The sequence below is a fragment of the Plectropomus leopardus genome, chromosome 18 (assembly GCF_026936395.1).
Source record: "Plectropomus leopardus strain MGB_pleo_1.0 chromosome 18, ASM2693639v1, whole genome shotgun sequence".
Taxonomy (NCBI): Eukaryota; Metazoa; Chordata; class Actinopteri; order Perciformes; family Serranidae; genus Plectropomus; species Plectropomus leopardus.
Window position 1 is genome coordinate 20,433,313 of NC_142193.1, and position 15,070 is coordinate 20,448,382.

The 15,070-nt window shown below is 40.3% G+C and overlaps 2 protein-coding genes and 1 long non-coding RNA gene across 5 annotated transcripts in view; 2 read left to right on the forward strand and 1 right to left on the reverse strand.

The window, feature by feature from the left end:
* Positions 1–3,342, forward strand: part of tex2 (testis expressed 2) — a 41,253-nt gene extending 37,911 nt beyond the window's left edge. For all 3 annotated transcript variants that reach the window (XM_042504771.2, XM_042504770.2, XM_042504772.2), the window contains exon 13: positions 1,542–3,342. In XM_042504771.2, the coding sequence (XP_042360705.2) occupies positions 1,542–1,691 (150 nt within the window). In that variant the 3' untranslated portion in view covers positions 1,692–3,342. The remainder of the gene's footprint in view (positions 1–1,541) is intronic.
* A 747-nt stretch (positions 3,343–4,089) lies between these two features.
* Positions 4,090–5,077, reverse strand: LOC121956087 (uncharacterized). The gene is made up of 4 exons (XR_006106667.2): positions 4,865–5,077; positions 4,660–4,765; positions 4,433–4,470; positions 4,090–4,263 (listed from the first exon to the last, which is right to left on the reverse strand). It is a non-coding gene; the product is annotated as an uncharacterized LOC121956087 (long non-coding RNA).
* A 154-nt stretch (positions 5,078–5,231) lies between these two features.
* ern1 (endoplasmic reticulum to nucleus signaling 1) overlaps positions 5,232–15,070 on the forward strand; it is a 29,753-nt gene continuing 19,914 nt past the window's right edge. Inside the window, exon 1 of the mRNA XM_088069449.1 lies at positions 5,232–5,466. Within this exon, the coding sequence (XP_087925575.1) occupies positions 5,389–5,466 (78 nt within the window). The 5' untranslated portion in view covers positions 5,232–5,388. The remainder of the gene's footprint in view (positions 5,467–15,070) is intronic.

Consider the following 15,070-nt stretch of genomic DNA (forward strand, 5'->3'; position numbering starts at 1 on the left):
GGACTATAGGATGAATTTATGGCTGCCCACTTACATCTACTTCAAAGCAGTGTCCCTGTGGCTTTCCCACCCCCTCATTTATATCCAAAGTAATGATACGCCTGCCTCTAGATAACTGCCCAGAAGCACACCTGCAAACTACTGTTCCTGTTAGGTCCAAAACATCTACATTTATCCCTGCCTGACTCCTCTGCGGGTTATTATTACGTACTACCCCCCTAAACCTTCCCTCCAGTTAAATGCAGTGCTGCAGTGCTCACTGTTGTCATTTATGAGTGAGTGTATACATCTGGCTTTCAGCAACTGCCACACTCAGGCCTCATTTGTTTCCAGACATAACAGTGCAGGTTTGGATACACGGGTGATGATGTATTCATATCTTTGTTCTTCTTTTTACAGTCTCAGGACACAGGTCATTTTTGTTTAGACTTTTGGTTACAAAAGTATGTAAATCTGCAGTTTGTGCTCCATTACACTCACAATAGCTTTTTAATAGGCATATTTCAGATCTATTGTTGAAGTTAAAAGCCCAGTGTGAGGGGATATAATATAATATGATAAGGATATTTACTTAAGTGTACAATCAGCTGAAAATAAGACTCTTTTCGTTACCTTAGAACTGGTATACTCAACTTGCTTTGCCCGAGGGCCATTTCTGCAAAAAACAAGAAGCCAGGGGCCAGTTAAGAAACATTAATGATATGGCTCTTTTTAATGTTTTGCTGTTTTCACTCATTTTTACCTGGAGGCAAATCAAGTTGCAGCACCCTCAAACGGGTCAGCAGTATGCGGGGCGGTTCTAGGATTTGAGGACATTTGCGGCTGACCCCGGCGCCTGTCATGAGGTCCTAGAGATCCTTCCCTGGCACCTTTTTTTAATTAAAAAAAAAAGCTCTATTTTGATGGCTTTTATGATTTCTGGCACCCTATTTCCATTCAAAGTACAAAATTCCAGTGTGAATCAGTTTATTTTCATTGTTAGATAGCAAATGATGGGGGGTGCAATGGTCACCCTATTATAAGCCAGATTCGGCCCCTGGGCTGCAAGTTAACTATCACTGCCTCCAAATGAGTCATTTATATGGACATAGTGAGCAGGTCCTTGTCTACGGAGATTACCTTGTTGCAGCGCCATGTTTCTACAGTAGCCCAGAAGAGACAAACCAAACACTGGCTCTGGATAGGGTCATTTGCATGTTCGTGTCGGCCACTGTACTTAAAAGCCTCTCTGCAACGAGCGTTTCGGAAAAACACTGATATGATTGTTTTGGAGAAGAAAGCAGATCATACTAAAAACCAGTCTGGATCTTAAATTATCAGAGAAAAAAGGTTAGCACAGGTTAGCAGACGAACGGTCTGCCCCCAGCATGTTAAACAGTGTAGGAGAAACACTGATTCGAAATGTGAAACTGCTTTATTTGTGTTTTTACTGTATTTAACCAGAAATAAATTAACTGCTGGCTTCAGCTAAATGCCCCTAAATCTTACACACTGTTCCTTTAAGATAACTTTGCTTGCTGACTGTGCTTGTCCTCCCACAGAAAATATTCGTGATGCCAAACATGGATGATGTATGGCTACCCATAATGCACTCTGCCATGGACACACGTTCTAATGCCAACTTGGTTACTGTGACAAATGATGCCTTGAAGGACCCAGAACACGAGGAGTCTGAGGTCTCTGACATGTGAAGACTTGCTGTTCAAAGTGCATAGCGACGTACATTTTATCTCCATGGCAATATGACAAGTCCCCGCCCCTCTCAAGAGACCTACAGGTGCAGCAACGGGCTGAACCAATATTTTTACCCATGTTTCAGTCCCTTTGTTGCACCAGTCCGATGCCACCCATAAAGTGCAATCAGTGTGCGAAGTGTCGGCGAGCTCGTAAGCATCTGCGGCGACTAAAAGCAGGAGAACGGAGGAGAATTGTGACTCGTAGATTGTCATCCAATCACACAGTTTTATATGTGTGACATCAGATATTGTGATTCATTCTCAGATGAAATACAACACACAGGGCATGTCGAGACTGCTTTAACAAATGTGCGTGGATCAACAAACAGCCATCAGATTCAACCTGAAGAACCATAATACCTGTGATGTACAGCTGCACCAAACATGATAGTTGTACAGTGTACATTTTTCTTACAGAGTGGTTTATTGTAACTATGAGAAGACTGAGGCCACTGAATAAGCGTGTGTCTGAGTGAAAATTTGGGGTTGATTTTGCTGAAAAAGCCCTCGCGTCTGTTGATACACATTTCACAGGGATATCAAACTCATTGGTCACCCATCCACACCTGCTGCCTGTGCCAGTCGCCTGGCACTTTTATGCAAACAGATCAACGGCACTGTGTCCATCGAGGACACTAGGTCAGTTCAAATCCACAATGGACACTATCACAACATACAGCCTGTGTGCTTTTAACCGCGTGGTATTGATTAGAGCTAAACCTGACTTTAGATGGGTGAATTAAAACATATCTGCAAACACAGCAGCTGAACATTGCCTAGGTCTGATGAATGTATTAATAGGAATGCAGCTCCCTAGTTGTGCAAGGATTAGCTCATTCACTGACGACGTGCTTCTACGCAACATGCTTCAAGACTTCTTTTCATGTTATATTCAGAGTTGAGAAAACATAATAACTGTTTTTATTGCCAAAGCAATCTTTCAGTCCTGTCTGAAGGCTACTGTATGAGGTAAATGATGACAAATAAGCAATCGGGTTCCTGTGAAGGCCGAAGTTTGGACAGCAGGAGACTGAATCCCTTTTGTGATTTTTTTTTTTTTTTAAATGTATAAAGAGAGGGAAATATGCCTACTCTACTCGTTTTATTTAAATAAATAACATACTGGATATTAGCCATATTATTTAATGTTCTCAGCAGACATCCAGCTAATGAATGCTCTTTTTTTAATTCGTATTTATTGATTTGCTGTTTCTTTCTGTACTGTACACATTCAAGAGGAATAACACCATTTAAAACTAGAGCAGCAGCAGCAACTTTATCTGCCAAGACGCCCGGCTGCTTTATAGGCGACCGTTATTTTACATGTTCAAATATGTGTGTTGGCAAAAGTGTATGAGGCAGAAAGTGCCTTTAAAATAAAACATTCCTCCTTCGTGAGCCACCACATTTGTTGCATCAGTTGAGGAGAGAAAGTGTCTTTGTGCCATTATTGTGTCTGTCAAGACATGCCCTTCGTTTTTCACGACTTTCGGTGTTGTTCATTTGCACAGTGATGAAAATGTCAAACATTGCTGTCGTGTTCAGTGATGTCACAGAATGTTATGGTTCTGATCGTTGTGGATCAATTAAACCTTTTGCTTGGAAAGAGTTTGTGCACCTTTGTGGTTGTAGCATAAGATGAGAGGACGATGCCCGATTCTTATAAGAGAGCGTCTATATCTGTACAAAAAAAAAATCACTTCACTTTTTGCACATAGTAAAAATGGATAAATGTAGCAGGATAAATGAAACCTGTGAGAGGTGCAGATAACCCTTAAAAAACCAAACGATTTAAAACAATATCAGAAAAAAAATCACATTAAAGATGCTGTTATTAGAAAAAGTATGGCATTTTTGTAAGGCAAATACAAGCCTAATCAATTATAATTTTTTTTTTTAATTTTCTGGTAATCAGCTAATTTGACTTATCATTGCAGCTCAATATTAGCCAATAAGATTAGACCTTTCACACTTTTAAATGCACATTAAATTGCTTTATTTGTCAAGATATGATTTTTATTAATATATCTACATTGTAGATTTATAACACAATTTGGATCGACAGGGACTTAATCTCTCGGTTACTTGTGCAAAATGCAATCCTCATATGTCTGAAGTTCCCAGCACATATCTGTGCAGATTTCGCAGGTATTTTTCTGAACTGCATTTAGATTATGTGTCTTGCTTTAAAAGAGAGACTTGGGAAAATTGCCAAGAAACTCCAGTTATGACAAGATGTATAATCTCGCACTACTCTTGACCTTTGTGAATGGCCACACAGGAAAGGGCCACTCAGGTTAAAAGTATAGTGCCTTTTCTCCATTTTCCAAGTAAAATAAAATGAACAACACTGTTTGCTGACAAATGTTTTATTCAAACAGGGCGTTAAATTCTGATAGTTCAACAATATATACTTAAGTCTTCTTCAAAAATGCATGTAAGAGAAAATCAAAAAGCATGGTAATTTTGGAGTCCTAGTGTCGCCTTGCAGTAGCTTGTCCATTTCTTGAGCACCGCTGTCTGATTGCTGCAGAAGAAAACAAGTGTGAGCTTAGATATTAAAACACCATCCTTTTAAAGACTGTGTGGGTCATGTCAGATCTAAATTGTCTTCAATATAAAATCAGAAGTCTAACGCATCAGGATCATCATTCATGACCATTACTATACACTTTCTGCTCTTTCATGATACTTACTGCTTATGCTGCTTCTGCAAAACCAATTCACTGCATCCCTGAAAATATAAAAATAGAAAATGTTTAGGAGAGCATTTTTTCAAACACACCACACTGGTGCTTGTGGGTTATGTCAGATTAAATATGTTGACTTCATTTGAACATCAGAAGTCTAACGCACGTAAATCATCACAAATGAACCAAAAAATCTGTCTTTTTAAAAAAAAAATTATTTAAGAAATACTCACTGCCATGCATAAAAGGCCTCTATCTGACAGCACACCACCCTTCCGTCCACGTGTGGATGTGCAATCACCTCAAAAACACTGCATTGATCTGAGTTAATCCTCGGCCCTGTGAATAGCACAACTTAGCGTGTGTAAATGGATAATATTGTATTGTATTTTTATGTAGAAAATAATAATAATAATTTTAAAAAATCTTAAAAGTTACCTTCGCATTTCCACGCCGATGCGGCCTAGTCCCACCGCTCCAAAACGCACCATGATACTTTATCAAAATTAAAGTATTTCGTGCAAACCTACATCATGTATCATAATAATAAGTAGAAAATACGCATGCAAACAAGTTTTCAGACATGTTAAGTGCAATTAATTCGAGCCTAACTGGCCGGACTACTGAGAGCATGCTTTCCAGGAACGGACTTGTGCAGAAAATATGCCCCGGATCTTTTTTTTTATAGTACATCCGGTGTCCGGGGCTCTTTTCTCATTGGCTCATAACTGACTCTACATCTCCCCTCCTCCACTCCTGTGAACATCTATCCCAAAGTCCAACCCCCACGCTTTTCATTTCAGGAAGAAGCGGATCCAACGTTGTGTCCACTGCTGCGCCTCTAACGTTACAGCGTTGCTTTAAAATAATTTCGTAACATCTGGTTGTGAGCCAAAACACGTTTTCTATGTAGTCAACGGCCGCCCGGACCAGCTGTCTATCCCGGTTTGAGACCAGAAAATATGGACTGGAGAGTGAGCAGTCGGGCCCTGTTGTGGTGCATTTTGGCGTTGCTTTGCTGCGCTGGTTTCCCACAAAAGGTAAGAGGGGCCAGCTGGATAAGCTAGCTTAAGTTAGATGACATTAGCTCGGAGTTGCTCGCTAAACTGCACTTTTCACTCAACGTCAGGCTGGTTTTCTGACTTTAGTGTCACAAATATAACAGGTTCATGCCAAAATATTTGTCATTAAGTGAACCTTTGATTCAGTCATTGTGCTGCGTGTTGTCTTGCCATGATAGAAGTAAGCTAACATGAACGCTAGCTCGCCGGTGAAAAGCACTAGTTTTAAGCAAAATGCCCTCTAGAGAGCCTATAATCAGCTTTTTCAGCATTTTGCTATCAACTTAGGACACATCTAAATCATCACTACAGTGTCACAAAGTAATAAAAACATCCAGAGTTTGGAAATCCGATCTCCATCTTCTTTCTGAGAAACGTTAGCAGGTTAAAGGATCTCTTTTTTTAGGGATCTGTGAGGATTTGTGTTTATTATTTTTGTTTTACGACTAAGCTCTTCCCAAACGTGTTTTTTGTAAATTATCTCATCAACTCAGAAATATCTAAGAATCATATTCACAAACTAGTGCGTTTTAGTGTTAGTACTGTTGAAACTTAAAGGTCCCATATTATGCTCACATTCAGGTTCACACTTGTATTTTGAGATTTCTACCCAAACGTGTTTACATGCTTTAATGTCCAAAAAACACACTGTTTTTCTCATACTATGTGCCTGAATATACCTGTAAATCGCTCTCTGTCTGTCATGCTAACAACAACAGTCGCTTCCAGGTAGAAAACTGGCAGTTGTTCTGAGATATGTGAAATGTTTATTTCTATTGTCATATTTAGCCGTAATGGTAACGTTTCAAACACGGTGGTAAAAGCTATCTATCCACTTTGCTCATTTTATGGGCTGCTCTGCTTTGCTGGTGTCTTTAGTAAACCAAATCTATCAGCATGGATGTTAGACAAAAAATGAATATGGGTGTAAGTGTACTCTATATTTTGATTATTTTCACCACATATCCTTACACAATAGCTGATAGAGGCAGTGATAGACCGACCACTGCCATTCTGCGAAGTAAAAATACTGTTTTTCTCAGTGGGGTGTGATTTTTAGGATATAACGGCTTCAGTGTCCTGTTGTAAAGGACTGTCTGACAGCAAGGTAAAATGGTAAAAATATTCAAAATATAGTGCACGCTTAAAATGATAATGATTTTTTTGGAAGGGGGGTTGGTCTTTAGTAGCTTAAAACTAATCAATTAAGGCAGCTTGGGTCAATGTTTACCTCCTGTGAACTAATGTCATGCACATACACCACAAAACATTTCAACAGGGAATACAAAAGGACTCGTTTAGAGTGTTTATCTTTCAGACGGTCTGTATAGTATGGTTGTGACATCACAAATTCACAGAAAACCTGACGCCTTGTTTAAAAGCACAGTTTCTGAATATGCACTGTGTGTAATTCTCCGTGGACTAAGCATTTTGATACTTTCTTTAAATTTATATAACATCTATACCTGCTTTAGTTTTTAAAAAGATATGGAAATCTGACTTTTCACAATGCGACCTTTAAGTCTTATACTAAGGACAGTGAGTTGATGCAGGGCCAGGCGATACAGAGAAAATCAAATATCAAAACATTTCACCAGTACGTATATTGTTATTGAGACAATCCTGTAGGGTTGACTATTGGTGCTTCCTCAAAATATTAACATAGTAAGATTTTTTTTTCTAAGTAAACATGAGTAATGTGGATATAATGACTATGTGGGAAATGGAAATAACAGAACAGCTACAGCAGTCTGGTAAGTTCAGAAAATGACGTCACTTAACCGTGATACAGTCTCTAATACCACGAAAAGACAACCTGTACAACATTTCAATATCCCAAGATGATGGGTTGATGTCTTGGTGAAATTTTGTCCCTTGACATCAGGCTCGTCAGTCTAGATGTAGATGTCTGTAGACTAGCATTGTCACAATAGTTGAATTTCCAAATTTGGCACTGTATATTTAAAAAAAAAAATGATATTCCATTTTTTCCATTTTTATCAGGAGATAAATACAACGAAGTTATAACATGACAAAGATGACTTTTTCTTTTCTTGTTAGAAACAGAGAACAGTAGAACGACTATAGTTTACATCAACAATCAGAGTGAGAAAGCACAGCTGGTATCAGTGTGTTGATACTGCAGAAAACGAAACTGTTTCAGATATTTTAATCTCATATGTATGTGTAAATCAGTATTTTTGAAAACACTACTGCAGGCATTTACTTGACAAAAACAACACTGAAGAGAAGACAAGTTTTCACCAAACAGTAAATATAGAAGCACAATGCAAGAAAATGCAGTCTTTGCACTGAGGTAAAGTTTGCATGATGTTTTTTTGACTTAATGAAAGCCTCCCCCTTCAGTTGAATCTCTACAGCCACCTGAAGTTCACAGGACAGAAACTGTGTGCTTCATCTGTAGTCTCTCATTACAGAAGTTCCTTCCCAAAGCCCGACATTGTTGCGCATAACGATTCTTTGTGTGGTTAGGTTGATTGAATCATGCACAACCTGAACTGGGGCAGTGCAAAATAACCACACAAACCTCATTGCCTCTGCAGATATCAAAATGCAGTATGATGTGGTAGCAAAAGTAATGACTGAAAACTACCGAAAACATTGCAAGGGAAAGCTCGAATAAAGTAGAAATCTGTGCCGTATTGTCATCGTATACCAAAGGGAATCCTAAAGAGATAATGGGATCTATACTTTAGAGGCTAGCAATGGGAGTCAGATAACTTGCTGAGACTGAGCCAGATACCTAGAAAGTCTCCAGGCAAAGACAGTAGCTACAGAGCTAGTACACCACGGCAGCTAAGAACCAGATTAAAGTAGCCTTATAATCCCCTATCATGTCTCGGGTTCCTCTCTTTGCCTGGCAGACAGTATGCTTGTAGTAAGGGTGACAGATGATGAAGGCTATAGATAGTGATGCACACATGCGCGCGCGTGTGTGTGTGTGTGTGTGTGTGTGTGTGCGCGCGCAATGTATATTATATAAAAGTCAGACCAAAATGGCTTCTCCAGACTTATTATAGACATGTTTATGAGGCATGATTATAATCGTGCAAATTGACTATCGAATTGCATAGATCAAATACGATTACGAATAACGAAACTAGTTGCTGTGGTTGTGAAGCTCAAAGAAATGTATCCAGTGATTTACAGACGTCTCTTACACATTGTAAGTCTCTTGTTTGTCTCTTTTTTTGGGCCCCATGGTCATATGTGATGGACCTGGTATATTAAATCCATATTTGGGCACTTTGTGAAATTGGCGTCAAAGCCTAGTGTTGTTCCTGGGGGCTTGAGAGGCACACAACTGAAAGAGCTATAAAGTTATATTAGGTGGATGTGTTGTTGACAAAAAATGGTGTTAGATGCTTCTTTCCACATTGCGCTCATGCCTCACTTCACACATCTGCAAGCCCGTTATAACAACACTAATACTCCTTGTTTGACTTATAACTAACTTAAGACTACACTATGTCCCTTAGCTGCAGTTTGCATTGCTATAACCACTATAACCAGATTTTAATTCTTTGCTTTTTGCCTATATGTACACACTATTCAAATTGCACTAAGATAGACATTTGCTAGAAAAATCTATCTTGCACTATCTTATCACAACAGTAGATTGGCTGTGCTTTGACTGAGTGTGTCAGAATGAGGGCCAACACGTGACATCCTCCCCACTGAAGCAACAGCACGCAGAGAGCAGTTTAAATACCGTGTTGACAAGAAAGGTGGCTAAAAATGACTCTAAAATGTGAAATACATCAACTTATGAGCAATCATCTCTCCTATTCACTGGTGTCTTAGAGTGTGAAGGAAATCAAACATCCCCAAGCCTGTGTCATCTTTATTCTGCCCTGAAGGGAAAACTCTCTAATGAATACTTTCATAAAGGACTAAAAGACTCCTCTTATTGCTGCCTTTCTCACATTCCCCCATGCACACAGGTATTTCCTAATTGACTTTCAAGACATGTTTTTGATGACATGAAGCTGTTGCTGCTCTACACCTCCCATAACAAGTAACAAGGCGTGTGATAAGCGATTTTGGTTCCTGTGGTGGTTTTTGTCTGCACAAAGCAAGCAGCAAACAGGTTGTTTGCTGCTGCAGATACATAGGTGTAAGGAAAGTGTCTGGGCATTATGCCAAAAAATATTATCACAATATCATATCTTCATATTGATCTACATTGATAGTTATCTACCAAAAAAAGTCGCAGTATTATTTCCTTAAAATTTAAAGGCTGATTTTCGCCTCTAAGTGAAAGTTGAAGAAATCATGTGGTTAATTTTTGTTTAAATTCTTATTTATTTGTCAGAACATGTTAACATTTGCCAAACAGCAGAACATTTCACAGATCTTTGGTAGATTCAAAACACTGATAATCATTGTAATGTTAATAAGTAAAATAATAAAGAGATGAAGGAAAACTCGAAAACAAAATAGATAGACAAAACAGAAATTTCAACCGTGGCAAATTCAATCACAGTTATCTGTGGTCGAAACAATCATACTAAAAAAATGCGTGTTTCAGGTTGTAATGTTAAAATGTTGCTGCATGCATTAATGCCTGGTAGGTCAGTCCCATTGGTCTCTTTTTTACTCTTTTAGGGTCATGAAAATGTCCAATACCAATTACCAATTGTTTCCTTTGAAAACTCCCACATAAGTGACCCATGCAAAAGCCACTGCTTTAAAACAGGTTTGTTACCCATGTTATTTTTAGTCTGACTCACCATCATTTGTTTTCTTGCTAGTACTAATTTGAGATATGACTCACTACATTTGGGAAGCAATCATGTTCTTATCTTATATATTCTGTATTTGTCTCGCTCCCCTGCATGCATCTTGAAATGATCACATAACCGCCTGTAAGGTCAAACAGTAAATAGAAATCTTTGTGGCTGCTCGACACAGCCAGTAAGACATTTAAACAGTGCATCAGTGTTTCAGATGACGCTGCCAATTCATCTGGCTGTAGGTCATTCAGCCACACGCTTGTTGCTCATAGAGCCCCACCGTTAATGTCTTTCCGTTTGTGGCGGTCACAAATCTTTTATGAGACGCTGTGCAGCAAAAAGCAACTGCCCAAAGTCTTTTTCTGACATTCTATTACACTGGCATAACATTTTAATACAACCTAAAACTAACCTTAAAAGCCCGTCTTCTGTCAGGAGAGAGGGCAGCCATGATAAGGTGACACAGAGTGGTGTACAGCCTCTCGGGTTTTTTTCTGACCATTTTTTTAGAACACTTTTATGGCGACTAGTCAGCTCATTTGTAATGAATGCCAATAGTTGGTGCATAATTAGTTGGAGCATCTTCTGTAGGCTTTGCTGCCTGAGTCACCCCCTCCCTCTATGTCTCCCACATGTTCCCAGTCTTTCTCCTATGAAGGGGCCCTCTGTCTGGTTCTTATGGCCCTGACACACCAAGCCGTCGATTGACTGTTGAATGTCGGGCCATTAGTCAGTAAGATTACATGCACTGATAAGTTGAGCTACGGTTATAACTCGATTAGGCCATTCAATTGGACTACTGTCTTTGTCCAAGTGTCCAAGCACTGGGTGAGAATTGATTCATTTACGGTAGTATGTCCGACTCTGCCACGGTAGGAGGAGATATGTCAACTTTGAGCTAGTTGCTATATAGATCCATTTTAATAACACGGTCTATGCCATAGGCTAAATCTCAAGTTTGTTTACAGTAACTTTGGGGTAGACTAGGAGTGGCGACTAGGAGCATATGCAGAACGCCTAGACAAGTTCAGGTTCGACTGAAGCATACATGAAAGAATAAATCGAATCTGAACTGAATTATCTGGGTGTGTTAGTCTAACTTGGAGAAATGTGATTTACTGTAGTACAATTTCAGTCGGACTAAAAAGTTAGCATGTATTTCAAAAGTCCAGTTTTAGTCGGATTTAAAAAGTGATTTGACTTTTTCTAACATCAGATAAATGTACTGACTGTCTGTCACTCTAGTCTTTGCGACATTTCCTTCACTGTTGCCACTCGTCGTCCCTCGTCAGCTAACTAGCAAACTAGCGTCTTGAATCCGTGCTGTTTGTCTTGGGGTTTCCCTTTTTTAAAGACAAATTCAGACCACCGCTGCCTGCTAGTATGGAGAGTAATTTCCTCTCCCGCAGGCACGTAATTTACTTGTTATTTATGTTTTGGCTGTAGTCTTTCCAGGGTGTTCAGGTCTAACTTTTTGCGAGACACAGGCGACCTGATGCGATGCAGCAGTCGGCCCTACTCGTTCTTTGATGTCAGTTTGGTGTGTCTGGGTCTTTAGTCTTAACCTGAGCAATTCTCTGTCTTCTAAGACATTGCATTTTTACACTTTTTGCCCAGATGCTCTGGTTTAAAGCCTAAAATCACTTAACTGTTGGCTCGGGATGCAATACTTCACCATCTTGTAGCGATGAGGGTACCTGACAAAGGGGTAATAAGGAAGGTGTACTACTAAAGGGTTTGTGTACAGTCGGTGGGAAAGCTGCCAGTTACAGCCTGTCCTGCGTTCAGGTTGGGCTGCCATGCAAGAGGCAGTAACGCACAGTGACACTCCTGCCTGCTACCAGTGATATCATGAGCATTGTAGTCAGTGTCCCTTTAAGCTATGCCTGGCCTCATTGTAGAGGAGAAAGTGAAGACCTCAGAACCTGCCAAGATGTTGGTTTCTCTCAGTTCTGGAGTATTATGTAACTCGCTTACGCAACAGCTAAACATTTCTGTGCTACACAAAATGAGGAAATGAAAGGGAATGCCCCGATGTTGGAAGTCTTACAAAATCTTTATAACTCCCCTCCCTAATCACTGAACAGCCTGACATTGTAAACCAGATGTTCCCGTAGCCTAACACTTTATAATATTAAACGGTTGTTGAATGTCAGTGTGTGTCCAAAACTGGGAGGCAAACAGATGTCAGGAGGGTTATTTGCTTGCGAAACCAAGAACCCTGATAGAGGTTACAGGGGGCCGAAAAACAAGTTAGTTATGATTCTCCCTGTACAGTTGCGTGATGCTTGTGAGTGTGCAGCTTAGTGGGAACAGTCACAGGTGCAGAATATTGACACAAATGCTTGTAAAGGATGTGAGACTAAAGCAGCAGACCAGTAGGCAAATGGGGAAGGACCAAGTTTACTTCTGTGGAGAGTCTGAAACTTTCAGCGCGTGAGGTTATTTTGGCTGTGGTTTCTGTTTGGACAGTTAGAAAAGGCTAGTATTTTCCGATTATGTTTCAGCTGAAGAACACACATGCAGAAAGTGATTGTTGCACTGGTCATCTTTAATGACCTTGGTTTCGTGAGGAAACGCAATCTGGGTGTCCAAGGGGAACATCCTGAGTGATTTGGTGCTGGTGGTCGCATTACTCTCTATACCACATGTTCAGGCCAGATGTACTAGCTTTAGTGGTTTGCTTTTGTCTGACTTATGAGCACTTCGACACCCACCTTCATTATCTCCTCAAAAGTGGCTGAATGCTCAGTCGAGTGCGTGAGTACTTATTATACTGTATGTGGGGGCTACTTGCACTGTCCCCGGGGGACTGTTCAGGGGGATTAGCCAGGGATGTTGATCAATACTGTTGTGGTTCAGCAGGAGAATGAAGTCTGTCTGCTCAGCTTTTCTAAGAGCTTTTTTAGACATGGTATTGAGGTGCGTCTTGGGTGGTCTGATCACAAGTGGACAACTCAGCGTCTGTCTCATCACACCATGCATTAAAATGCTTCTCCACATGCATGGAGTGACCACTTCTGATCTGATGCCACTCCCCTCCTGCTGTTTACGAATAAACATGTACGTCATTTCCATTTGCAAAGACCAAATGCTTAGTTGTTTTTAACCCACGGGATGTTTGTGTTGCTATATGCACATTCGCAGCCTATTTAAAATCGGTAAAATTTTATTTTATTGTAAAGCTGTGCATAGCACATTGATTTGCTCACTCCCTCCTTGCTCCACTCTTTCTGTGTTTATCATAAAACAAGCACACTGAAGCCTGCTGCCCTTCTGCCTCCCTGCCACTATAACATGACTGCTGTGGGAGTGTGAGCTCCATGCAAGTGACAGTTAGTGGGAGTAAAATTAAAAGTAAGATTAAAAGCTGCTGCTTTTAATCTTGCAGTGTTAGCTTGTACTAACTGGGCTGACAGCAACAGAAAGTTGGCTTATTAGTTGGGAGTGGAATAAGAAAGAAATCAGTTGAGTGGTCAGTCTTTTAATGTGGCCAAGGGCACTTCGCATACAGACTGCTTAAAGTGTGGCCATATGCAGCCCAGACCACCTCAATGATCTATGAATTAAATCACTCTGATTGGCCATTCAGCTCAGCACATGAATGAAAAAGTAAAGTGAAAAATGTCAACAAATGGCTAAAGTTAAGAGTGAAGTGGTCTTCCGGTTTCCTGTTTTGAATTACTATTACAGATGACTGCCGTCTGCTGGTTCGGAGGCACAGGAACCACTGAAAGGCCACTGAAAAGTGCTGATAAGCTATGTCAGATAATCAGTCTGCAAGAATTAGAAATCCCTTTTTTTTAAAAAGTGTACCTAGGAAAGCATTTGGCATGTAAGCAAATCCCCCAAATGTTAAAATGTTTGTCCGTAATTTAAATGCATAAAATGTAAAAGAACAGAAAAAAGCTCTCCTGGCATCCTTACCTCTTTTAGTTGAGAAAGTTCATGTGTATCAGTTGCATTTAATCTGAAAGATTCTATATGAAAAAGCAGAGAGACTGGTCAGGCTGGCTTCTCTTCACAGGCCTCTTTCTGTACATTGGTGCCAAAAACCATAAGAAGCCCACAGCTTGGTTATCAAGAGCGGTGTTTTTTGAATTCCACAGTGGGTGAGTGTAGCACACATCACCCACAGTGCTGTTAATTTTGGCATAAGCCAAGTCATGGGGCTGGGTCGTTTCGCTGCTGTTGTGGTAATGAGTTCATTTGTTTTCGCTTCATTTGCTGAGTACATCTATGATGACTGTCATTGTATCGGCCTTCTGTCGCCTGCACCGTCTACGTCTGTCATTCAGTGAACCACTCCAAGTGTTCCCATGTCTGTTCATGTGCCACATATTTGAGTGGGCAGTAAAAGGTTCTGGAAAGAAGGGTTCCCATAAGGCCTGTCAGCCCACTATTCATCTGTGCAGAGAGAAGCTGAAGCACTCTCTTCACTGTCTTCATTGTGAAATCTGTCAAAAAAAAACAGCCAAACCAACCTTATAAGGTATGCTTGGTTGTAGCACTAGTGTAATGCAGAATTTCAGAACATGCACACGTGCTCATGCCCAGTTTGTTTACCCTCCTCCTCGTATCAGCCCTCGGCTCTGGCTGTTACTTTGACCCCTCTGAGAGCTCATCCAGCAACTTGCCCTCTGTTTTCTAGTTAATCAGCCCCCTCCTAGTTTGCTCTTTAGCTGCCATTGTAAGGTATTGATTTGAAGTTTATTGATTTGTAAAGCAGACCAAGGTGGCACAGGGGTGACTCACCCACGCCACCCCCTTCCAGCCAAATGCTAACAACGCCAAGACGATGATGAAAACAGGCCCCATGCAGACAA